At 51.5% G+C, this 23,930-nt stretch overlaps 10 protein-coding genes across 10 annotated transcripts; 5 read left to right on the top strand and 5 right to left on the bottom strand.

Annotated features, from left to right (window-relative positions):
- Window positions 1-376: 376 nt before the first annotated feature.
- NCS54_01447500 (GMC-OxRdtase-N domain-containing protein) lies at window positions 377-2,076 on the top strand (the record flags this gene model as incomplete). Its single annotated transcript, XM_053159625.1, has 2 exons — window positions 377-620; window positions 692-2,076. 2 exons carry the CDS (start codon window positions 377-379, stop codon window positions 2,074-2,076), a joined length of 1,629 nt encoding a protein of 542 aa, XP_053015600.1.
- A 567-nt stretch (window positions 2,077-2,643) lies between these two features.
- Window positions 2,644-4,302, top strand: NCS54_01447400 (HET domain-containing protein; the record flags this gene model as incomplete). The annotated part of the gene is made up of 1 exon (XM_053159624.1): window positions 2,644-4,302. The coding sequence occupies one exon, from the start codon at window positions 2,644-2,646 to the stop codon at window positions 4,300-4,302; it is 1,659 nt and encodes a 552-aa protein (XP_053015599.1).
- A 1,026-nt stretch (window positions 4,303-5,328) lies between these two features.
- On the bottom strand, window positions 5,329-6,827 carry NCS54_01447300 (Hypothetical protein; the record flags this gene model as incomplete). Its single annotated transcript, XM_053159623.1, has 10 exons — window positions 5,329-5,386; window positions 5,442-5,861; window positions 5,918-6,055; window positions 6,104-6,141; window positions 6,199-6,221; window positions 6,279-6,404; window positions 6,460-6,501; window positions 6,554-6,644; window positions 6,693-6,734; window positions 6,792-6,827. 10 exons carry the CDS (start codon window positions 6,825-6,827, stop codon window positions 5,329-5,331), a joined length of 1,014 nt encoding a protein of 337 aa, XP_053015598.1.
- A 1,515-nt stretch (window positions 6,828-8,342) lies between these two features.
- Window positions 8,343-9,947, bottom strand: NCS54_01447200 (Hypothetical protein; the record flags this gene model as incomplete). Its single annotated transcript, XM_053159622.1, has 1 exon — window positions 8,343-9,947. One exon carries the CDS (start codon window positions 9,945-9,947, stop codon window positions 8,343-8,345), a length of 1,605 nt encoding a protein of 534 aa, XP_053015597.1.
- Window positions 9,948-13,507: 3,560 nt separating this feature from the next.
- Window positions 13,508-14,051, top strand: NCS54_01447100 (Small secreted protein; the record flags this gene model as incomplete). Its single annotated transcript, XM_053159621.1, has 2 exons — window positions 13,508-13,807; window positions 13,857-14,051. 2 exons carry the CDS (start codon window positions 13,508-13,510, stop codon window positions 14,049-14,051), a joined length of 495 nt encoding a protein of 164 aa, XP_053015596.1.
- Window positions 14,052-14,764: 713 nt separating this feature from the next.
- On the top strand, window positions 14,765-16,275 carry NCS54_01447000 (Hypothetical protein; the record flags this gene model as incomplete). Its single annotated transcript, XM_053159620.1, has 3 exons — window positions 14,765-14,843; window positions 14,896-15,132; window positions 15,179-16,275. The coding sequence occupies 3 exons, from the start codon at window positions 14,765-14,767 to the stop codon at window positions 16,273-16,275; spliced, it is 1,413 nt and encodes a 470-aa protein (XP_053015595.1).
- A 218-nt stretch (window positions 16,276-16,493) lies between these two features.
- On the bottom strand, window positions 16,494-17,704 carry NCS54_01446900 (Hypothetical protein; the record flags this gene model as incomplete). Its single annotated transcript, XM_053159619.1, has 3 exons — window positions 16,494-17,264; window positions 17,314-17,576; window positions 17,626-17,704. The coding sequence occupies 3 exons, from the start codon at window positions 17,702-17,704 to the stop codon at window positions 16,494-16,496; spliced, it is 1,113 nt and encodes a 370-aa protein (XP_053015594.1).
- A 311-nt stretch (window positions 17,705-18,015) lies between these two features.
- NCS54_01446800 (NAD-binding-2 domain-containing protein) lies at window positions 18,016-18,933 on the bottom strand (the record flags this gene model as incomplete). Its single annotated transcript, XM_053159618.1, has 1 exon — window positions 18,016-18,933. The coding sequence occupies one exon, from the start codon at window positions 18,931-18,933 to the stop codon at window positions 18,016-18,018; it is 918 nt and encodes a 305-aa protein (XP_053015593.1).
- Window positions 18,934-19,896: 963 nt separating this feature from the next.
- NCS54_01446700 (Protein kinase domain-containing protein) lies at window positions 19,897-21,020 on the top strand (the record flags this gene model as incomplete). The annotated part of the gene is made up of 4 exons (XM_053159617.1): window positions 19,897-20,024; window positions 20,072-20,405; window positions 20,468-20,617; window positions 20,826-21,020. The coding sequence occupies 4 exons, from the start codon at window positions 19,897-19,899 to the stop codon at window positions 21,018-21,020; spliced, it is 807 nt and encodes a 268-aa protein (XP_053015592.1).
- A 765-nt stretch (window positions 21,021-21,785) lies between these two features.
- Window positions 21,786-23,673, bottom strand: NCS54_01446600 (Hypothetical protein; the record flags this gene model as incomplete). The annotated part of the gene is made up of 3 exons (XM_053159616.1): window positions 21,786-21,872; window positions 21,923-22,086; window positions 22,137-23,673. 3 exons carry the CDS (start codon window positions 23,671-23,673, stop codon window positions 21,786-21,788), a joined length of 1,788 nt encoding a protein of 595 aa, XP_053015591.1.
- Between the last annotated feature and the right edge of the window lie 257 nt (window positions 23,674-23,930).

The raw sequence follows: 23,930 nt of genomic DNA, 5'->3' as shown, positions 1-23,930 counted from the left end.
GCCGGGCAGGGGAAACAGGGCCTGTGATGCCACTAAATATCATGGCAGCTACCTCTCACCAAGAGGAAATATTGTACGGAATAGTTCCATGCCCTGCTCTGGCTGAGGCGCAAAGCATGAATCATCATTACGACTCCTGGGAGGCCTGATCCGATATTGGCCGTTTCGCAAGCTGTTGTAGGACTGACGGTGAATGCATTTTATTGACCCACCATCGCTGATGACCCCGAATAGGAAGGAATTTCTTTGTGAGTTGGTTCCGATAGCTATAAAGCGAGCTCTACTTTCTACCAAATTTGCACTTGCACTCCAAGGTCGAGTCAACACTCTTTCTGCTGTTCCATATCCTATACGTTGGCACCTTATCTGTCCCAGCATGACGACGCAGACGCTTCCCGCCGACTCCGCCAACGGCTATGACTACCTGATTGTTGGTGGAGGAACGGCCGGCTGTGTGGTTGCGAGCCGACTATCCGCCTATCTACCAAAGAAACGTATCCTGCTTATCGAAGGCGGGCCTAGTGATGTCGGGGACAACCGTGTCTTGATCTTGAAAGATCGTATTCAGACCATCGGCACAGACCTTGACTATGGCTATACAAGCGTGCCTCAGCCAAATGGTTGGTACCTGCATGATATCAACCTTACCACACATGATGTAGATTGACTAACCAGAGTCTGCGGTAACTAGGCAATAGTCACATCCTCCATTCACGTGCCAAGGTGCTGGGAGGGTGCTCCAGCCACAACGACATGATTTCGTTCCGAACGACCGAGTACGACGCATTTCTCTGGCAGAAGCTGGGGTGCAAAGGCTGGACCTTTGATCTTTTCAATCGCCTTCTGGACAAGTTGCGGACTACCGTACGGCTCCCTCACCCCCGAGATCAGAACAAGATGTGCAACGATTGGATCGAGTCTGCGAGGGCTGCCTTGGGTGTCGACAAGGTTCAGGACTTTAACCACATGATATCGTCAAAAGCTGGTCTCCAGGAAGGCGTCGGGTGGTGCAATGTCTCTTATGATCCGGATACGGGCCATCGCAACAGCGCCAGCATCGCGTACTTGCATCCAACCTTTCGAGGGGATGAGAAGCGTCCGGGTTTGACGGTGCTTACTGACGCTTGGGTTTCAAAAGTCCATCTTGAGGGAGATACCGCAACTGGCATTGATGTGACTCTCAAGTCGGGAGAGATGCATACTTTGCGCGCCAGACAAGAAATCATTCTCTGTGCTGGTGCTATAGATACTCCCCGGCTACTCCTATTATCAGGAATCGGACCCCGGGAACACCTGGAATCAGTCGGTATTCAGGTCGCCAGCGACATCTCTGGGGTTGGAGAGAACCTGATGGATCACCCTCTGACAACAATGCTTTACGAGCTGAACCGTACGCCTCCCCAAAACACCGTCGCAAATTCGGACACGGCCTTGTTCTTGCGTTCCAAACCCTTCAATCACAACGGAGACGACGGCCATATCCCCGATGTCATGGTCCATATCTTCACCATCCCCTTTGTTGACGACCTTCAGCGCCTTGGGTACGAGATTCCAGAGCCAGAGCGTTGCTTCCATTTTATGCCCCTGATTCCCCGCCCCAAATCAGTAGGACGACTTTATCTCAAGTCCAACAATCCACACGAGAAGCCAGCTCTTGATTTCCAATACTTCACTGACAAGGACGGCTACGATTCTTCCATTCTTGTCGACGGCATAAAAGCATGCCGAAAGATAGCGGAGCAAGAGCCCTTCAAGTCCTGGATCAAGCGCGAGATTGCACCGGGGCCAGATCTCACCACAGATACACAACTAGACGAGTTTGCTCGTCGGGCCTCGGGAACCGTATACCACCCTGCATGCACAACAAAGATGGGTGACATCGAGACAGACCCCATGGCCGTGGTGGACACAGAGCTTAGAGTGCGCGGGATAAAGGGACTGAGGGTTGCTGACGCGGGTGTATTCCCAACTATGCTCTCTGTAAACCCAATGCTAACGGTGCTTGCCATCGGCGAGCGTTGTGCTGAGCTGGTTGCACTTAACGCGGGCTGGAAGGAGGATATGCCAAAACTATAGAAGTGCGAAGTCACTATCATAGTCTTTGCCGTTGTTTTGTTCATTGAGCCTGTCATTAACTGTAAGATAACTTGAATTGCAGGTATTGGTGAGCGTTGATTGCATTAATAACCTTTCATACTCCATTGTCGAATTTCTGCGTGAAGAGGCTATCCTTCGACTTGTGACATGCGAACACATGTCTCGCTGCATCTTATCAACCCCTACACATTGCTTCGACAACGAGGGCTGCTCAAAAAAGTTGTCACATTGCTTAACTCACTCTTAGGCACTTACAGAGCTTACACCTTCGGAGTTTATGGGATCGGAATCCCTGTCTGTAACTGTTAAAGAGTACCAACATTTATGAGGAAAACACACGAAAGTCGAAGTACTCCTTAGCAGTCGCCGGTTCTCTCTGGAGCTCCATCAGCTTCACCGATCCAGACATTCGCTTAATTACGTGCATGAAACTGCACGTGTGAAGCTGACATCAGGCGTCGATGGTTTTTCATTCTAGTCCCGTCACCCCCATGGTTCTCTCTAAATTTCTTTTCGTTAACCCCCCTGGTGCATTGAGATCCCACCATGAATCGCTGGCACCAAGTCAGCTGCCGAGAACCTGACGTTCAAGTCTTGCCAGACAAGACAATCCGCTGCCTTTCCTGTCATCAAACCCCTCATACGACCCAAATCGTCGCGGAGAGGGCCACAGTCAGCTCGGTTCCTCTCGTGCCACCAGACAAACCTCTAGGACAGCTGAAGCTTTGGTGGCCGCGATCCGTGCCCTACTCGGTGTCGACCCTGCTGGCAAGTGACGATGCAGGTACTGGCCAAGATGATATGGATGTGGATCAGACTTCGGAAGCGGCCTTAACGTCAGAGCCGTACCCGTCGACTCTCGGGCCAAACGAGCTCCGCCTCATCTGCATCGAAGCTGCCCCTTCTCCCGGCTATCCACTACACCTAAGCTTGGAGGTCTACGACTTGGACAACTGTCCGGAATACGAAGCCGTGTCATATACATGGGCTGGCGAGGATGGTGAAAACACGCTCTCCAAGCCCATATACGTGGGCCCATTCTGGGACTGTTTAGTTCAGACAAAGAATTGCTGGGAGATGCTGCGCTTCGTACGGCCATGGCGCGGCATTCGGATGCTCTGGGTCGACGCCATCTGCATTAACCAGAACAACATCCCGGAACGAAGCAGCCAAGTTGCCAACATGGATCGTATCTACTCTTCTTGCAGTCGTGTCGTCGTCTATCTTGGACCTGACCTAGCCACCCTGCTTCATGGGAGGCATGCTCGTCGTGGGAGGCTGCACGAGCCGGAGACAGGTGTCATCAAGCCTGTATTCCCTGCTCAAACGCAGCAACCTCAACCCTATCGGCTTGAAGATCTTCTAAGTCGGCGGTACTTTTCCCGGATCTGGGTCGTTCAAGAATTACTCCTGTCCAAAGGAGCCATCATACGGGTCGGCGACGTCGACTTCTGGGCCGATGCTTCCATGTCGAGTCGCCTCTCTTCGAGCATGCCAACTTGGACATGGGGTCAAACACACGCTGCATGGGCACAATACATATCGCAGGGTGCTTCAAGTATTGGGGATCTGAAGGAGCTGCTTCAGGTTACGGCCCTCTCTCTGGCAACTGACCCCCGGGATCGAATTATTGGGCTTCTTGGTATCATGCCCGAGCTATCGGTTTTGAGCGACCCGCCAACTTCGGATTCTAACGCTCCTCCCTTACAGCTTGGAGGTATTCAAGCCGACTACACACTGTCCTGTCAACACATATTCATCGGACTGTTTGGATATTGTATCCTTAACCTACGGCGGCCAGATATCCTCAACCATGCGTCGTCCGTCTTCCCCGTACCCGACTACCCGTCATGGGTACCTAACTGGACTTCCCCAGAAACCTGGAGATTGCTATTTCAATCACCAAAGGCTGATGACGAGCGAATACTCAGTCTGATTCGAGATAGAATACCCCCAGAGTCTGCAGATCTGTCAGACACATCAGAGTCCGAGGATGACGAAGATCCCGTTCGGTTTCACGACCTTGAGGGCCCCGCTCATGCCTACGTCCAAGCAGAACGACGGTGGAATCAGAATGCTAGCATCGATACCTCCACTGGAGCATTGTCCATCAACTTGACACACTGCATGCCGCTATCTGGACTCCTTGGGAAAATTGAAGAGGCGAACGGCTTCTTCCTTTTCTCCCTTGACGCCGAACCCTGAGCCATCTACCTGGTCTCGCAACACAGACTGGATGAGCTCGTCACGGGATCAGACAATGGCCAGTTATTCATCCTCGACACAGATGATGATTCCAGGATTTACCTGATTCTGCGGCCAAGCAATCGCCAGAATGCGTTCAAGCTAGTTGCAGTTTGCCCATATGTCACGATCAAAACCCGTTGGACAGGTGTCCCAGGGGTAGCGCTCAAGGACCTACAGTATAGCCTATATGAGGCCTTGCCAGAAGTTCAACAGAAATTGGAGCAAGAACTAGATCTAGAAGAGGAGTTTACACCCCTCTGCTCTGGAGTTAAGTCTTACCGCGATCTTCTACCCACGCTGGTAAAACGGCACAGGGAAGGGCCTGAAGACGTCTGGGAACTTGCTAGTGCCATCTACGATGCTTGTGTGGAAGTAATTGACCCAAGGTTCTCACCACGGATCAGCGATGATGGTCATGTTGAAATAACCATATCCAGCTTGGATAAAGAGTTTCCCATCTACACGAGAAGGATCATCAACCACGATCACGGCCCCGATTTCAGGTACCGCATCAAAGGCGAAGAGGAGTGGAGAGATGTTCCTCTCTCCTTGACAACCTATAACAACATGATGCAATCTGGGGAACAGTGGATAGAGGTTCAATTCGCAGAGATCACGGATCCCAGATACTTTAGGCCCGACGCACATCAGATTTCTAAAGGTCTTTTCCGGGATCTGAACAGATTTGCCCAAGTGAGCAGGCATACAGGGGAAGATATGTTATCCATGCTGATGAGGGAGCGGAGGGATGAGGACAAGTTTGTAGGGTGTGAAAGTGCAAGTCTCCATTACCTCTTTTGGCACGATGATCCTTGGGACAAGCTACAGTTGGTTGGCAGCACGTTCATGGTTCACATAGAATAGTTTCCAGTGCGAGGTAGCCTAGCCTTTAAAATATGAAAAGTTTGCGTTTGGTTGACTCCTTCTAAGCCACAAACACGGATAACTATCCAAGAGCCCCTTCTAAAGAAACAATACCATCTCTCAAGGGCTAGGAGAGGTCTCGGGCGCCGTCTCTGGCTTCTTCCCGTACACAACATATCTTCGGTTCTCTCATCAGTACTCTCGAATCCACAGTCCATGGGGGTTAGACTTACACTGGAATATACGCATGGATCGAAGTGTCTCTGAGCTGCTTCCTGACCAGGGTACAGAATGCCAGGACCTCTTCAGGCTCCCAGCCGAGAAACCTCGTAAGCAAAGCAAGAAGCAAACCTTCAAGTCCGCTAGTCAAGTTCTCGCATGTCCAAGCTCCGATCTCTTTGTACTTCTTGTCCTTTGGCCAACGGTTGAGAGGCCACTTGAGCTTCTTCTCGACCACATCGACAAAGCCTGCCTTTTCGAGGTATTCTTTGTACTTGGGTGCAGTGTTGTTAGGGCGTCCGGCCTTGTCGCTCGCCTCGACCAAGAGGTGACCCAGTCGATACAGTTCGAGGCCCTCGTGAAGAGTGCCGTCATCACAGGCGAGAGGGTTTGTCAGGTCCTGCATTTCCAAGTAACCGCCCGGCTCCAGGTGCCTAAGCAAGGAAAGATCAGCAAAAAGCGAATGGGTTTGTGGGCAGAAAGGGCTTACGCATATGCTTTGTGGACAAACTCTTGCATGTCGACGAAACACCCCGTCATGACGCGAGACAAGACCAGGTCGAACTTCTGAGACCAAGTCCATTCTTTCTCCAGATCGTCGACCTCAAACGTGCAGTTGGGAGGGACCCTGCCTCGGCTTAGCGCAAGCAACATTTTTGAGGGGTACATAGCTTACAGTGAGGGTTGGATGGGGCTAAGATCAACACCGATTACCTATATTGGATTCTAGGGTTAGAACTAAGAGTCATTTAACGTTACCGTCGCTCTTACCTCTGATTCAGGATGGAGGTCGGCTTGAGAGTGGAGTCAGCGTCGCATCTCATGAGTCAAAACTTGAAGGGGCAACGAACCATACTCGACAGCCCAGATACCAGTTCCAGTGCCTACATCAAGAACACGCTTCGCCGGCTCGCTTATCTTGGGCGATAAGCCAAGCTCACCATCGAGTGTGAGGAGCCACACATTGTGTTGAATGTCTGAGTCGCCGTCAACCCAGATTCTCTAGGTGTCTATGCGGAGGATTGAGCTCACCAAGTCGATCATTTTCTCGCTCATCGTTGGGGTAATTGTATTCTATGACCTTCAGTGACGAGCACACCACCCTTATTTTGTGAGAGGCACTTACTGCCGGAGCTCATAGAATGATAGGTTCTACCGTTTTCCTCTTGGACTCTGAGCACGCTAGATCGAAGGGACGTAAGGCTCGAAGTATTGAGCTAGTTCCAGTCAGTCACCATACCTAACAGCCAGGAGTGGGTTCATACAGTCGAGATAGCGGAGTCATCATCGTCAAAGGTATCAACGGCCTGTAGAGAGATCCATTAGCATGTCACCTAGAGTCTGGGATATCCCTGCAAGCCCACCAAAGCCCCTTGTGGCTCTCCAACGGGGTCAGCCATGGCGTTAAATCGGGAACCAACAGCGCTAAGTGACGGAAACACACTACGAAGACGCAAGCAAATGAGGCGCGGAGAGATTGATCAGGAAACAATTGAGAATGCCTCAAATGCTCACGCACAGGCGTTAACCCCGCGTTTTCAGCACGTGATGGCATGCATCTCTTTCTTCTTGGTAATGCCAATCGTATGACCTTATCCCTGTCTCCATCTCTTGTTGAACTGCAGCCGAGTGGCACTCTCCCTCCAATTGTCGCCAAAACTACGCCACATCCTTGGCGATTATCATCAAGGCCACCTATAAGACTTATGGAGAGATTATAATACGCCTTGGCTTACTTTAGGCTAAGTTATGTCTTTTTCTTATGAGTGTTATGATAACATTTATTAAAACAGTAAAACACATCTTCACATACTTTAGGTTATCTAGAAAACCTACCCCACCTACCTGGCGCTTACCCTGGGTGCTCTGGTTCCAGGGACTCGACTGCGTGTTGCTGATGAATGGGCAGCCTTGCAAGAACAATTCCCGGTGGGCTATGACAGGGAGTGGCGAGCTGTCTATGTCGTCCGGGACCGGTTCAGAAACAACGACTTGTGGGAACTGCTGAAACCGGCTCTCCGGCAGTTCTACTACTCACCTGCACTGCGAGAGCAGCTGGTGTTGCTCGCCCGCCTGCGGAGACAGATGCACACCTGCCGGGAGGACTGGATCCTGGAGTTGTGATCACCACGACTCATCGACAACCCACAACACTGACACCATGACTGGTTGAGCCACCTGAGGATCGTGCTGTCGGAGACACCACCTTTTTTCACGACTCACCTACATTTCTGACTCTCTACTCATATCTCTTGGAGTTCCTTCTGCCCTTGGTGGATCCATGACTGTTCTTTCTTGGAAGATGACCAATTCAACCTTACCCTGCCTTCGAACCTATGAACCGATCCCACATCTCTTGGAGTCCTCGCCGCCTCGTGCGGACCCAGGACTGATCTCTCCTGGAACCTCACAATCTCGGCCTGACCTCGACTTGAACTCACAACCCGTTTTGTCCCCTGAGGCTTGTGACCTTTGTTGGACTGCGGACCGACAACTCATGAATGGACGGAAGATGGATCGATGGGGAATCATTGCACTGGGTACATGGTTCAACGTGCGGATCGATGGGAATTACACTGGGTACAGGGCTAGGTTTTCGGGGGCAAAGATTCTGGCGGTGGACAGATGGCTTTATGGTTGATCCCGGTTATTGCATGTCATGATAGACAAAAGGATGGATCCTCTTGGGTCTCCAGAGAAATCAACCTAGCTTCTACACACACTCCATACTCTACCACTGGATCCGCACATTTCGTATATGAGGATCCTGGTTTCTACATCGATGCTGGTTCCGTTGGCGGGAAACTCATCATCATAACATTTAATTTCCATGAAGCCGATCGCAAAATTAACCGAACGCCACAAACAAAACACAACCCACCCTGCACCATACCTGATGAAACCCAGCGTCTTCCTCAAGCCAGCTCGACATCCAGGCCAGACTGTTCCCGAATATCTGTAAGCAGCCACTCAATTGGAGTGGCATACGACACATCCAGGCTCCCGTTCCCGGCCTCAAGCCCACGCGTCAACATACCGCCAATTCGGCCCTCCATGTCCCACACACAGGATCCCGAATCGCCCCGCTTGGAGAATACCCCTCTACCAGAGCCGCTTCTCCACTTGGCACCCAGAATGCACCACTCCTCGGACTCGAAGGTCATATTGCCAAACAGGTTTCGCTTCATAGACACTACCTCATTGGCGACACCGATGGTCAGGCCCGTGGACCGGCCAGCTTTGGCGACTACCAAAGCTGCTTCTTGCAACGACGCTGATTCCGTAGGCGGGGCCACCATGATGTCCTTAGCAATGGTTCTCTTCAGCTCTAGAGTGTGTGTCTCGCTGTCAAATTTCAGACGGTAGTGATCTAATGGGTTGGACCCCTTGAGCTTCTCCTTGGTAGCAATCCACGTGCCATTTTTCGCTGCAATGCCACAAAACATGCGGTTCGTTAAATTTTCCAGGGCTGTTTCATGCTTCTCTTGGTCGAGTTCGATCAAGGCCCAATCTCTGCATTGACTTCTCCCTGAGGGGGATCGACCCTCACCAATCTTTGGTGAGAACAGGACGTGGCCAATGGTTCGGTTGGATGGCTGCTCCAGGGCACCTAGTCTCTGTTCCAGGGCTTCCCCGGCCGCCTTTTGGGCCGATGCTTGATCGAATTGCCGTATCGCCGATGCCCAGGGAAGATCTCTGTTGTCTTCCATATCGCGTTCGGACAGCCGAATGTCTTCCCGCACGTTCCTAAGAGCCTCTTCAAGGGTTCCGGTACCAGGTTGTAATATAGCCCTCGGTGCGCCATTAGAATGTTCGAAGTCCTCATTCCCATCGGACCCAGCGAAGGCTACATGGCGACACGTTAGGAGAAGCATCCTTGTGGTACCACGAATGCGTAGGTAAAGCCCCTTGGTGCCCTCGTGGTATGGTGATGCCGCTGGTGCGATACAGAGGCCCAGGAACTCGGAAAACAGTGAGTTCCACCTTTCGGGTTGGACTACTGGACCCGGCGTCAGCTTTTGCTGCGGAGGCTGAGTTTCAAGGTTGCATCGGGAGATCATTGACTCCTTCATTTCTACCTCAACATCATGGATCCCGTGACGTCGCAAAATCCCCCGGCATCGCAATACGACGTTTACGCCTGCGTCCCAGGTGGTGGAACCGGGCACAACGGACACAAGAACCGTCACGGGATTAATTGGTGACTCGTCAAGGGTACCTTTCACGTTCTGGTACCCGAGTCGCAGAATATCAATAGCGACCCATTGTGTGCTTTTGAGGGCCTCTAGAATATCTCGTCGCAAGGGGCCGGCCGAATTATTCCAGATAGCCACAATTGGGTGCTGGCCAACGGGATCCAGGGTCTTTCCACGGGTCCAGCCGAAGTCTATTTGGGGGCCAGTCCATGGATCAGAGCTTGACCTTGCTACGAGCTTCGGCTTCCCTGGAAGCCCGACGTAGTAGCATTTGACCTCTTCTTCGCTTGGCGGTCCGGGTATTATCGAACGGGGTTCAGTCATCGTATTAATATTCGCCGGAAGGCTTTTGCTGCGCCGGTGCGCCGATCGGAGCCGTCTGTGCCTTCGAATGGCTGAGACTGGATCCGCACCAGCGTTGATGAGGAATTCGATTGAGGGTGGTGAAGGGGTTGACTCTGGGTCCAAGTCGTTTTCTACGAAGCGAGGCATGGCGACTTTTTATATTAGTGGAACCCCAACAACGAGGACAAAGTTCGTGACTCACGAACCTTATTCCAGTAATACAGTAACACAGGTGTTAATCTGTCGGGCACCCGAACGAACGGCAGAATACGATCTAAGGATCGTCTAAGGGAACGGTACTGGATCCCAAAAAGCTGTCTACAGAGGATAGAACACTAAGGTCAACGGATCCTAAGGGTAACCTAAGGCAATGGTACTCGGCGCGGGAACCTGGTCTACGGAAAGTAGGGGATTGGGGTCGGCGGATCCAAAGGGTGGCCTAAGAGAACGGAACCACGAGTTCGGCGGGAGTTGGGGTTGGAGGGAACGGTACTTTGGTACCAGGCGCCAAAATGCAGAGGAAAAGGTTGAGTTCACTGACGGGACCGGGGGCTGCGACGGGATCGGAGGGAATGACACGGGATGCCAGGACGCGAATGAAACCTTGAACTCGGCGATCAAAGATCGGATCGAAGAGAATGGTGGGTGCTAGAACGCGGGGGAGAAGCTTAAGCTCGACGGGATCGGAGGACTGAGGGAACGGTGCGGGTCGCCAAACGGATGTCCAAAGGATAGGAGCCTGAATACACGAGATCGAAAGGTGATGGGGACGGTACTGGGCGTCAGAGCGCGAATGAAGTCGGCGATCACAGGGCGAGCTGAAGGAATGGTTCCAGATGGCAGGACTTTGAGAGAAAATTGGAATTGACTGGATCCAGGGCGAGCTCACAGGGTGATGAAAAGCTGGAGGTACGGCCCAGAGAGCAGTGGTAGGGTTCGCGACGCTGCGAGAAGAAGACTGAACCGACAAAGCTTGTTCGTCGCGAGAGGATCAAAACAAACCAACTCCAGGGTCCCAGTGGCTGGCCTACCTAGCGAAGTGCAGCAAGCCGTAAGGGGGGCCTTGGAAAGAGCTACCGAAAGGCAACTCGATCGGCATCAGGGGATCCCTCTGGATCCATCCGGTCAGTATGAAATATCTCCAATGTGCGTGCCTCTCGCCAGGAAATTAATACTAGGCTTCTAGGCTACGGTGTTTTACGGTATTGGGTTTAATGCCGTCATGTATTGACAACTAAGGTTTATTGATATTTCGGCCATGGTATCGTCGCCTGGATCCACGCTAACGTTGACAAGGAACCCGAGCGGGAGATCGGGAGTTTGCCATCTTAGTCATAAGGCACCTTATTGGATCCACATGGTGACTACCTATTTATATCATCAGTGGAACCCACGCAGGAAAAAGTTTTGAACAAAGCTCATGGGTCCATGTGATGGCGCAAACGGATGGATGCTTGAGGCAGACAGGAGTTGTTCGTCGGGTTAAAGTTTAGCCGATCTACTGGGTTTGAAGGTATTGGGCCTGTGCGCCGTTGTTTGGGAACGGCAATGGATCCATTGAGAGGCCCAAAAACTCCGAAATGCTACGGGACCCGAAGCGGGTTTTTGAGCCGATAGGGCCTAGGCTCCAAGACTGCACTGGGAAATCTGTGACACCTTCACATTAAGTTCAGTATTTAAATCTCCCATAGCCAGCATTTCAAGATAACAGTCTCGCCTACTAAGAGACAAAAAGAACCGTCACTGAATTGAGCGGTGTTTCATCAAGTGTGCCTCACCCTATAGTAACCAAGCCAAAGGTTATCAATAGCGACCATTGTACACTTTCAAGGGCCCCAAGATATCTTATCACAACGGGTATTAACTTGCGGGATCCAGGTCTTGACGAACTCTATTTGGGGGGCCCAGCGATTGGGGCTCAATTTTGCCCCCAGCTTTGGCTTTGCTGGGAGTCAACGCAGTGATATCAGACCTCTTCCTCGCTTGGTGGTCCAAGTATTATCGCGTTTATCCTCGGCGGTAGACTCTTGCTTCGGCGGTGCACTCGAGCTCGGGATCGGGATCGGGATCGGGATTGGAGCCGTCTGTGTCTTCGCATGACTGCGACCAGATCCACACCAGCGTTGATGAGGAACTCGATTGAGGATGGGGAAGGGGTTGACTCCGGGTTGCTTTCACGTACGAAACGGGACATGGTGGCTATTTATCACTGGTGGAATCCCAACCAAGAGAAAGTTTGGAACAAGGTTCATCAGCCACTGGGATGGCGAAAACGTACAGATAGTCGATGCAGAAAAGAAGTTTGTTCGTTGGGTTGAAGGTTGGCTGGTCTGTTGGGAAGCCGCAATCAAAACCAGAGATCTGGGCATGATAGAATGGGAAAGAGCGAATCGACTCGACGGAGAAAGAGCTGAAGACATGCCACAGAGAGCAATGACATGTACAAACAGGAAAACGGACAAAGCCAGTTCGTCGCAAGGGGATCAAAACATACCAAGCCCAGTTCCAGGGGTTAAAGGTTCAAATTGACGGAATCCCAACACCCCGGATCAAGCAAATGCTTTCCCTCAACAACTTCAAAATCTAGGCTCAGGGAAGTAATATCAAATAGCTGAAGGTAGGTAGTCTATTGAAGAATGATATTAGACTGGACGGTGCCTAAAGATAGTCTAAGGATCCATGGATGGAACACTAAACACCTCAGAGCACCTAATCTACGAAGGATAAAAAAGGAGGGCATAAGCCTAGGTAAATGCGGTGGATTCAAAGAACGAACGATACCAAGACTCGCTGCACCATTTTGCTCTTGCACGAATCCAGATGGCAGACTTGATTACCAAGAGGTTGTTCCTATAAAATACATCTTAATCCGGCGATGCCGTTAATTGGACCCCGTTCGTCATGCGAGACGTGCGTGCGACAGGCTGGAACACGGGGCAATTCGCTTTGACAGAAATAGCCATAAAAAAAATCTCGATAGCGGCAGTTCATCCGAAATCCAAGGCGCGATGCAACGGTCGCAACAAAGATGCGACGGACAAGGTCACCCCCTTGTTTTGAGTCGGCCGAGTAGCGGTTTGACAGGGGTTGTTCTCAACTCCCTAAGCGAAGACCAACCTCCAACAATACGCTGCCGGACCTATCAACTCGCGAGAACAACTTGGGAATATGCCATCCGATCTAATTGTTGCATTGACAAGTTGGCGCTTAAGCTTGTCTGTAAATAGACTTGGGGTGTTTGAGCTGGTTGGCCTGAAGCTCGTTCTCGGAGACGAGGTCGCATTTTGGTGATGGTGTCTCAGAGGCCTGGCAGGAGTCATCTCAATTAAACTATTTAAGAGAGATGAAATCCTGCTTAATGGTGTTTCTCTTTCTTCATCCCATCTCATCTGTCGACATCTTCTCTTCCTTCCACAGCTGGACTGTACATATTGACTCAACAGCTGCGCTGTACAAATCAATACTCCTTTCACTTTACCCTTCAAACTCAACAAAAAAAAAAAAAAAAAAAAAAAAAAAACACTTCGAAAACCGCCAAAATGAAGTTCTCCACTGTCCTCCTCAGCTTCGCCGCCACCGCCTTCGCTGCTCCTCTCAGCAAGCGCGCCGTCTTCAGCACATCCACCTACAACGACCTTTCCATCAGCGGCGGCACTGCCGGAAACGCTGCCCAGGAGGCTCTTCAGAAGCTTGGTGGTCTTCCCAGTGATTTGACGACCGTCGAGCAATCGGACATCGATTTCCTCAACAGCGTCAACCAGATCGCCAACGGCGCTGAGAAGAACGCTTTCAACCCTGCCATCGACGCTGCTTCCGGTGAGGACGCCGATGCTCTCCAGGTCAGTAACAACACACCCAATTTTGAAAGCATGATCTAACAGTTTGCAGCGCGGCAAGATCAAGAACAAGGTCCTGAAGCTCACCGCCACCATGCTCAAGCTTCAAATCCAGCAAGCCCAGGGAGAAGACGTGGCCGACGACATAGAAACCGAGAACAAGAAGCTGCAGAACAACATTTCCCAGGACGAAGCGGCCGCCGGACAAGCTTCGACTTTCTTGTCTTTTGACGCGACTACGGACTAAAGAATGGGAAGTGTTACAAAGCTAAGTAATGGATATGGCTTGGTGGACAGGGAATCTTGAGTGCGGGATACTCGACCTGTTTCTTTATGAGTTTGAAGCTTTTGATAAGCGCAATAATAATACCCTTGCCTGATGTCACTTTGTTGTCTTTACTTTTGCTCGTGAATTGGCCTTGTTTCTGTGATCCATGATGTGGAGTATGCATGGCGGTGCAGGACGGCAGCATACCCTCGGCCGAGTATCACCAAGCGCCGGGATTTGCATACCCAACGGCAAGTTAGGTTGCTCAACATGGAGACCCAATCAATTCTACCAAGGCATTCAATTCCGCTACGATTTTTCTACTATTCAACCGGGCGTGAGCCAGGAACCGCCCTGCTACCCAAGTGGCGACAAGGCACGAATGAGGCCAGCCTGACAGCAGCACGGCCGCGTCACGACCAAGTTTATTGCCAAATGGCCATGGATCAAGCCTGCATATTTACTCCAAAACATGGGATCCTACAGTTACGGGCCCCATCCTAGGCCTCAGTAATTGGGCGGCATTCAACGACGATAACCCCATGAACACGTCGTTGTGCAGCAAACCTGTGCCATTTGGCGCCCGACAGCCCTGTCTTTGCAGCTGGGGAATTGGAATAAAAAGCCAGCCATTTCCACTGCGCAATTGAGGACAAGTTCAAGTCAGCCAATTGCCAGCGACAGTAGCAGCCATGTCTTCGCCAAACAGTGGACAGGATTTGTTTCCCGCCTTGGAGACGCTCTCAAGGCTCATTGCACCTCACGTCAAGAGTAAGAGACGCTTAATTGAGCTCTGCCAGTGTCGCTAACAGGATATTTTCAGGCGTCATCTTCCTCGCTCTCATCCTCAATCATTTCCCGCTTCTCCCGGATCTGTATACCTTGCTCACGTCGCAGACCTCGGCTCCACTTCTTCTCATCGCCGCGCTGTATTTTGGTGGTGTTTGGGCGCTTCCAAGTGGTGATGGAGAGAACAACAACAATACCTCTTGGGCTTCTCTTCTCGGGCCCTTCTTTGCCCTTCAGACTGTTTCCAACAGAATCGGCACTTACTTCAAGAGTGAGTTTAGTAACCTTTGGCACCCTCACGTCTAATTGTGATGCAGTTGGTTCCTTGATCTCGCTGGGTTATTACCTCCCGATCTACTACAGCATCCCGTTCCCATTCCCAACCTGGGTTCGGTTTTTGTTCATGACCATTGTCGTCGCCGTCTGCACCGTTCTGTACCTTTTTGCTCCCGTCACAAAGATTTACGGCCCTCTTCGATTCTGCTACCTCGAGCACGCGCAGACTTATTGGATCCTCCTCAATTGGTGGTCGCTAACGGCCGTCTTCATCTTCTTTTCGCCCACCCTCCTCCCATTCTTTGGCTTCGGTCTCGTCGGAGTGTCTGTCGGCACTTGGGTCTATATTTACTACGCCTACCAAGAGCAGCTCCGTACCATCTCGAACCAGGTCACGCAAGAAATCTCACGGGCCAAGGTTTCGGCCGCTGCAGCCCAGCAATATGGTGTATCAGCCAGACAATATGAGCAGGAGATGCTGACCGCTGCCGCTTCCGCCCGACGTGATGCCGTTCTCGCAAACGCGGTTAGACTCTCCGACTTTTTCGACGTCGCATCTCGTGCTTGGTCTGCTTTGGGAGAGACGACCGCTCCTGCCGAGGATGCCATCATCAAGGCGCACCGACTTGTTGACGCCGCGAGTGCTTGCGAGGAAGCCGAGAAGCCCGACGGCCAAAAGAAGGGAGATGCCCAGACGGAGCGACTGGCCCGATATCTTCGACAGACAGCTGAGAGCGCCCAAGAGAGAGCTAGAGAGGCTGTTGCACTCCTCCGAGACGCCCAATCCGCCGTCCGAGCATCCGAGAACGCAACCCGACAAGACGCAGTAGCTCGACGAAACGCCGAGTACAGCGCCGAACACGCCGCCGGAACCGCCAAGACCATCAGTGAAAAGATTGCCGGTCTGCCCGACGCTGAGCTCGCAGCTGCAAAGGGCGCCAAGGACGTGACGAGGCTGGGCGAACAGGCCAACGCGGCGGCCTTGAACGGAGAGTTGAAGACGGCCCGCGAGTTGGTCGAGTCGGCCAAGACTGCTGCTGATGGTGTTGAGACATCGACGCAGACTGTCCGCGATGGACTTGAGTCCGTGCAGAAGAGTCTGCAGCAGTGGTTGCAGAGCAGCCGAAAGGGCATGTAAACAATGTCCGGCAATTGTTCTAGGTGTAATGAGGCATTATGGAAGTTCATCTTTCCTATGGCTACCATTGATACCTGGAAGAAAAGTGTACACAAGTCTTTGTGTAATGGGGAGTATCGGGGCTAGCGGCAACCAGTGTATGAGAAGTCGTGTATGAGAGTAGAGCGTTTACGAGACTATGACTATATTGAATCTTTTAAATCCCCTCACTCCCCTATCTAATCATAATATTTAGCTTTGACTCCCTTGATAATCTCCTGCTCAGATACCTCACTCCTCGCCTTCTCGCCTCTGTCCACCCCAGCCTTGACCCTCGCCTTGACCCATTCTCCTGCCGTGATGCCTGCTCCCAACTGCGAACTCTCATCGGGCTTGTAGCCCAACCTCTCCAACACAGGGCTTTCCACTGGTTTGAGTTCGAGGCCATTCTCTGGTCTCACAAAGTACAAAACACCAAGACGGGTGATCCCAGCCTGGTCCGGCGGAGGCGCGACCACGCGATGAACCGAGCTCTTCAAGAATCCATTCGTCAAGAACTGGAGAGCATCGGCCACATTCACTGTGATGCTGCCATCATACGGCTTTACCCACTTCCAGTTGCCGTCTGGGGTGCGGACTTGCAACGCCGCGACAGGTTGACGGAAAAGAAGCGTGAGGCTGCCATAGTCAGTGTGGCCTTTGACCCACACATTATCGAGCTTGGCATTGATGCCGGCATCTCGAGGATGATACTTCATGTAGCGAAGGTGACAATCCGAGACAGCCTCGTCATAGCGATGAGACTTGGTAAAATAGTCCTCTGGGAGCTCTAGGATGATAGCGAAGAGAGTGAGAAGTTTGAGAGCAATGTTGGAGTGGATGTGACGAGCGAATCGCTCAATCTCAAGCTTATTCACGTTGATGACTTCGGGCTGTGGTCGTTCAAGTTCTGGAATAAACTTGGGGATGTTGTAAATCTCTGTGTTGTCAAAGATACCAGGCTTGATCTCCTAGTTCTTATCAGTGAGTCTACTAGCAGTAGGACAAATGCCAACTGACACGCAACCCGAGAGGTTTGTAGCCATTGTAGCCGCCGTTGGCTAGATCGGCACGGTACTTGAGCTTCTCCTCGGTAGATAGCTGGAAAAAAGACTTGCCGATCGCAAACTGGCGGTCAACCTCTTCCTGAGAGAGGCCGAAATTGACAATGTAGAAGAAGCCAATGTTTTGGATGGCGTCAAAGAGTTGCTTGGCTAGAGCCTCTTTGCCTCCGGGTTGGTCGAACGTGGAAAGATCCAGTGTGACCAGATCTGCCCAATCAACTAAAAATCAATTAGACCTGGAACTCCTTGCGATTGTATTCCAACTCACGATCATATTTAGTCTCGTCGACCTGCTTGTATGCTGGCAGGGTAGTATGCTCGCCTGCGTGGGCGACTGTTACGGCCATGATGGATGGAGCCCCTTGGATTTGAGGGTATCAGAGAGTGCCTTCACTATCTCATCAACCTCTTCAACAAAATCACAGACGAGAGGAGAGGTAATGAATGTCTGGTGCTGCTGTGCTCCTTTAATGACGCCCTGATCCAACGTTGGGTCGCACGGCCGGATAAATGCATCGGGATCTCGCCATCAGTAACCCCAATTGCGTAGGCCTCTCCAAGCAACTGTGTAGTATTCAGTCTATCTGATCTGCATCTCTCATGCAATACCCTTGCAAGGGCTCTTGCATCATCATGAAACCCTCTCATTGGCCACTCGTTACTCTTCAGTCAACCGTCCTTTCAAGAGATACTCTCCAATCACAGCGATCCCGCCATTCTCTCCCCTATCCTTCACCACCCCCTCCATAGCCGTCGTCAAGTTCTTCAGAAATCCGTCGTCCATCCCATCATCACGACAAGCCTCCAGAATATTCCTCAACGCCTGTGCTTGCATCCCGATCGGATTTCCCAGGTTATCATCCCAAGCCTTGTCGTCCCAAGACCGAGCAATAAGTCCATTATACGGGATCAATGCACCCAAGAACGGGTTCAGACTGCCTGACACCACAGGTTCAAGCTTCTCGTCGGCTTTGGTGTGACCCTTTTTGAGGAGGGCCATAGCGATAAACATTCCGCTAAACATGCCATACATCGATGACAGAGCAGCAAGGTCATATCGGGCGGCAGCATCGATGGCAACGCCGAGATACTCCGGTCTTCCGATGGGTTCAAGGAGTGAGGCGATAGGCTCGAATGCTTCGGGGGTTTGTCCACTGGCGACGAAAAATGACTGGGGCCCACCGATCATTTGAGGCGTTACCATGACCGCTCCGTCAAAGTAGTGTTTGACAGAGTGGGAGGCGGCCCAGGCTGCCATCTCCCGCGCCTGTTTCGGCGTACCATTGGTCAGGTTGACAATGGTCTTTCCCTCGAGAGCAGAGGTCGGAATCTTAGCCAGTGCAGTCTTGATGCTGGAGTAGTCGAGGAGACAGATGACAATGATGTTGTTCCTGGAGATGGCGTTCTGGACATCCACTTCGAGGACAGCTCCGGCTTCGACGGCGGCTCTGACCTGAGGTCTATCTGCCGTGCGGTTCCAGATCGTCACTTTGTTGGAAGCCTTCAGAAGAGTTTGTACGAGGGCGGAACCCATGTTCCCGAGGCCGAGAAATGTGAGAGCTTGAGGAGTGGCCATTTTGAGCGTTGCAAGTGTAATAAGTGATGAGTGCTGAGTTTGTTCGTTGGTGGTCGAGATGCTTGTTGATTCAGGACTGTTGCAGAACACACGGCAGCTCTTTATATCACAGTCTAGACAGTAGATATCTTTACATTTCGGCCTCATCTCTGTTTGAGCTACGCAATCTGATGCCCAACAGGCGGCTCATGATGCTCGAGGGTCGGGTCATCTATCTCAGTTCTGAGTCACGCCGAACAAGCTGGCATGGGTCAATTGAATATTTTGGCTTGGCTCGGATGAATTCACGGTCATCAAGGCATGTCGAAGCTTAGAAATCGAGATGTGGAGGTGTTGGATTGATCAGCACCCACACCGAAACGGCAGGTAAGCTTAATTTCCCGAGCAACCAAGCCTGAATAGGAAACGACTGGTGAACATACCCCTGACGCCGTGCAGCAATATGACGCTTAACACCTCGGTTGTTGGAGAGCATCTTTCACTTTTGTGGCTGATACAGTAGTTTAGTGTTCAACAGCTGGGCAAGTGTGGGCTGTGGGACACCTCACTTTGGGTTTCAATGAATCAATCGGTTCCAAGAATTGACCGTAACATGGAGGGACAAGGCAAGTAATGTGGGTTATGCATCGGTGCTGCCGTCGTTGTTGGTTCAACCTTGGTACTGCCCCTCGCCGAGAATTTCAGCCTCAACCATCTAATCTCTCTTCCTCCCAATAACCGATCATGGCATCGTGTCGCAAAGCATTCGCCCGACTCCCCTTCGCACCATCAAATAAACAATTGTGATCAATCCCATCTCTCCCTGCCCACCTTCTTGCCGCCAGAGCGCCGTCATGGACACTCAGCGGCCTTGTCTCGAGCCTGGTCCTATTTTCAACGGCACGTCCGCGATCGGACCCCCAAACGTTTCCCACTCAAGGGTTTGATGTGATCGACAAAGACCAACCCATCGAAGAAGAGGCCATGCCAAAGTACAATCTCGATCATTTTTACCCAGTGCACCTGAGCGAGGTTTTTAATGGCAGGCTTCAGACAGTGGCCAAACTGGGCTATGGTTCATCCTCGACCATCTGGCTTGCCCGCGACCTTGAGTGAGTGCCTCGTGAAACAGTGTGACTTGCCTAACAGTCAAGAACAGAGACCATCAGTACGTAGCTCTCAAAGTCTACATCCACAACTCTGTCGAGCATCGAGAGCTGCCATTCTACGAGCACCTGAACACCGTCCTCCCCACCAGCAAACACGTGGGAGCCGACAACGTCAGGAAGCTTCTGGCCTCCTTTGAGGTCTCTGGTCCTCATGGAAATCACATCGTCCTCGCTCTCCAGGTCTCACAAATGAGTCTGCGTGATATGGACACTGTCTTCATGAAGGATCGTGGCTTCGAAGAGGACTTTGTCAAGAGCGCGCTATCAAAGAGCTTCTCCAAGCTGTTGATTTCCTTCATACAGAGGCTCAAGTCGTCCACACTGGTTTGCAATTCTCTTCCTCCTCCTTTTCTTCTCCCTACTCTGAATCATATTGACTAACTGAGTCATTAGACATCCATCCTGGCAACCTCCTCCTTGGTCTAGAGGATAACTCGCTCTTCAAGAAGCTCGAAGACAACGAATTCTCAAATCCTGTTCCTCGTAAGGAACTACCAGGCCGGAACATTTACTTTTCCCGCCTGATGAAACCCAAGGTTGGGCCGCTTCTCCTCTCTGACTTTGGAGAAGTCAGGCTCGGAGCGGGCCCTCACGCTGGCGATATCATGCCTATCATGTACAGAGCCCCAGAAACTCTTCTATATATCCAATGGAGTTACCCCGTCGATATCTAGAGTGTCGGACTCATAGTAGGTTTCTCGCCTCGTGTTATTTCCCCTGATGCCACATGCTAATTTGTTCCAGGCATGGGACCTCCTTGAGGGACGGACTCTCTTCAGCGCACGCAAAGAAGACGGTAGCTTCTCAGATGGTGTTCACCTATCCGAATTCATCGCTGCTCTCGGCCCCCCACCCGCCCAGCTCCTCAACCGGCATCGCGAGAGGGCGCGCGAGTATTGGAACGAAGACTGTATTTCTGTCAGTTTACTCTCCGCGTAAGATGACTAACCATGTCCTCTCGTGTAGATAAGTGGGATGAGTTCGTTCCGATACGGAAGGAAAAGACCTTGGAGGTGTCTAAAACAAAGTTAAAGGACAAAACTAAGTTTCTTGCATTTATAAGAAGAGCTCTCGCGTGGGATCCTAATGATCGTCCCACAGCAATGGAACTACTACAGGATCCGTGGCTATCAAGCTGAAGCTTTTGGGCGATTACAACACTTTCTTGACGGCGTCACCCCTGTTTTTGTTTGAATAAATACATAGAAATAGTATGCTACAGAGCATGTCTTCTGGGCATCCCGGGACTACATGTTGGGATTATTTGCCGTCCGTAGCAAAGCGACCTAGATACCATACATATCTCAATATGGGGAATTAAGATTCCCACAGGGATTGTTCAGGATTTTCTGAATATACAAACCCAAAATCCACTCCTGTTCAAATTCCTGTTCCCTTTGCTTCCCAACTATGCATCGATGCTATGGTTTCTCCGGATCTATAAAGATATTCTGCTGATAAATGACAATCCCAACCCTCGCCCTACCTGAAACTGCCATCAGTTGATAGCAGATAAGTTCTTTTTAGGTGTTAAAATATTCCGGTGACCTATGAATGAGTAATCGCAGCAAAACGAATTCAAATTTCACAGATACTATTCACGGCCCCTAATCAGGCATCGCCACTCTTAGATAATTTTATTAAGCAATTTACTCTATAAGCGCCTCTAAACTAGAAATATATGTATTCCCCGCTGCGAGCTATTCACAGGCGGCTCGTGAAGGAGCGGATGTTCCTGAAGGCACCCTCCTCAAAGATGTCTGCATGATCAGACTTGATCATGTCGGCAGCCTGGACCACGAGTTAGCATGATGTTTCAAAATACACTGATTTGTTCTTACCTTCTCTCCAATCATGTAGACAGAGTTTTGAATACGGCAGTCAGGGATGACCGGGATGACGGAAGCATCAACGACGCGAAGGTTCTTGACGCCGTGGACGCGAAGACGGGAATCAACAACACCCTGCTGGATGCTCTTGGAAAGACGAGCAGTACCACAAGGGTCTTTCAAATATGTTAGCGGTGTTTTTTATGCTTGCACGAGGTATACTCACGGAAACCAGTCTGGCTACGGTCAAGAACGGCTCGCTTCATTTCGGCGTCTGACTCGAGGGGCATGCGCCAAGGATACTCGCCGACAACGACATCCTTGAAGCCCGCGCCGGTAGTGAGGACATCGTAGGTCCAGCGGACACCCTCTCGCATGGCCAGAATATCCAGATCATTGCCAAAGAAGTTGAGGTTAATGTTGGGCTGGACCAGGGGGTCGGCGCTGTTCAGAGTGACCTCACCCTCGGACAGGGGGCGCAGCAGGTCGACAATAACCGTCATGTAGTTGCCCTGCTCTGGAATAGGGTAGTGCCACTGGAAGGCGGTGCTGAACATGCCAACAAAGTCAAGCTCGAAGTGAGGCTGACCAGCAGGGCCAAAGGGATCGAGACCACCGTTGGCAGCCTTGGCCTCGCGGTAAGCCTGGTGCTTCTCGAGGCGCTCATCAATTCGAGGGAAGCCAACAAGCTCAAGAAGGCCAGAGCCGATGGGACCAGTCTTGTCGCGCTTATACTGAGCAACAGCAGCGCTGTTGGCGGTACCGTCACGGAGGATATAATCCTCCATGCCATAGCCGTCCTTGACCTTGAGAACGAAGGGAACAATGGGGTGGTCCAGGAGGTGCTGGCCAACATGGGGAGAGTCAACCTTGACATCAACCCCATTCTTGGCCAGTTCCTTGGCGGGGCCAACACCAGAAAGCATCAGGAGCTTAGGGGTCTCGAAAACACCCTGTGACACGATAACCTCGCGGCTAGCGTAGACGCTGAGCTCATTGTTGTTGGCAGGGTTGATGACGGTAACACCAAGACAGGCATTGGTACGAGGGTCAATGATCAACTCCTTGGACTGGACTCCGTAGAGGATGCTGACGTTGGGCTTGTTCTTGAGGTACAGGAAGCTGCCCTGACGCTGACCGCCGTGGATGGTATCGACGCAGTGAGTCAGGCCTCGCATCTCACCATCGTAAATGTTCTCGGTGAGGACCTCGCCCTTGGAGACCCAGGCCTGAGTCAAAGCGTCTCGCCAGGGCTGCATCTCCGGGACCAGATCAGCGTGAGCAATCTGGATGGGGCCACCGGTGCCAATCTTCTTCAGCTCGGTAGGGTAGAGCTTCTCCTCGTCGTGATAGGTTGCACACTTGCGGAGGTAATCGACACAGCCGTCCCAGTTCCACTCAGGGCCACCAAACTCCTCCCAGTCGTCGAAAGTAGGCTTGGAGCCGGGAATCCAGGTGAAGTAGTTGGCGCAGGACGATCCGCCGAGAGCCTTGCCACGAGTGTTGGGCTTCTCAATTCGCTCGTAGTCATCTCGCTTGATCATTGTCGACTTGTATGCCCAGTCATGCTTGCTGCCGCGCAGGTTGAAGGCCTGAGAGGGGGTGGTGATCTCAGGAACCTGGTGGGGGTTGGGAATACCGGCCTCGACGACCAGGATGCGGACGTTGGGGTTTTCGGCGAGGCGACCAGCAACAGCGTTGCCAGCGGTGCCGCCACCAACGATGATGAAGTCGTACTCGTTTCCGTTGGCGACGAAAGCCATGATTAGATGTCTATCAAAATGTGTTGGAAGAGGTTGAGGGAGGTGATGAAGTTGTAAGAGTGGCGAAGTTATGAGAATAGTTGAGTTGTAGTAGAAAGAAGTTGTAGGGGTGATGATGTTGTGGAAGCTTAGAAGCTGTGGATGGCCAAGTTGAAAAAACACGAGCGATGCTAGATGCTATATACTTGAGATGTCACCGATGTCATTCTTTGCAAGTTGAATCTCAAACTTCTCAACTCAATTCAGTCACCGTGGAG

The sequence above is a fragment of the Fusarium falciforme genome, chromosome 12 (assembly GCF_026873545.1).
Source record: "Fusarium falciforme chromosome 12, complete sequence".
Taxonomy (NCBI): Eukaryota; Fungi; Ascomycota; class Sordariomycetes; order Hypocreales; family Nectriaceae; genus Fusarium; species Fusarium falciforme.
This window is presented reverse-complemented; position numbering and strand designations above follow the sequence as displayed.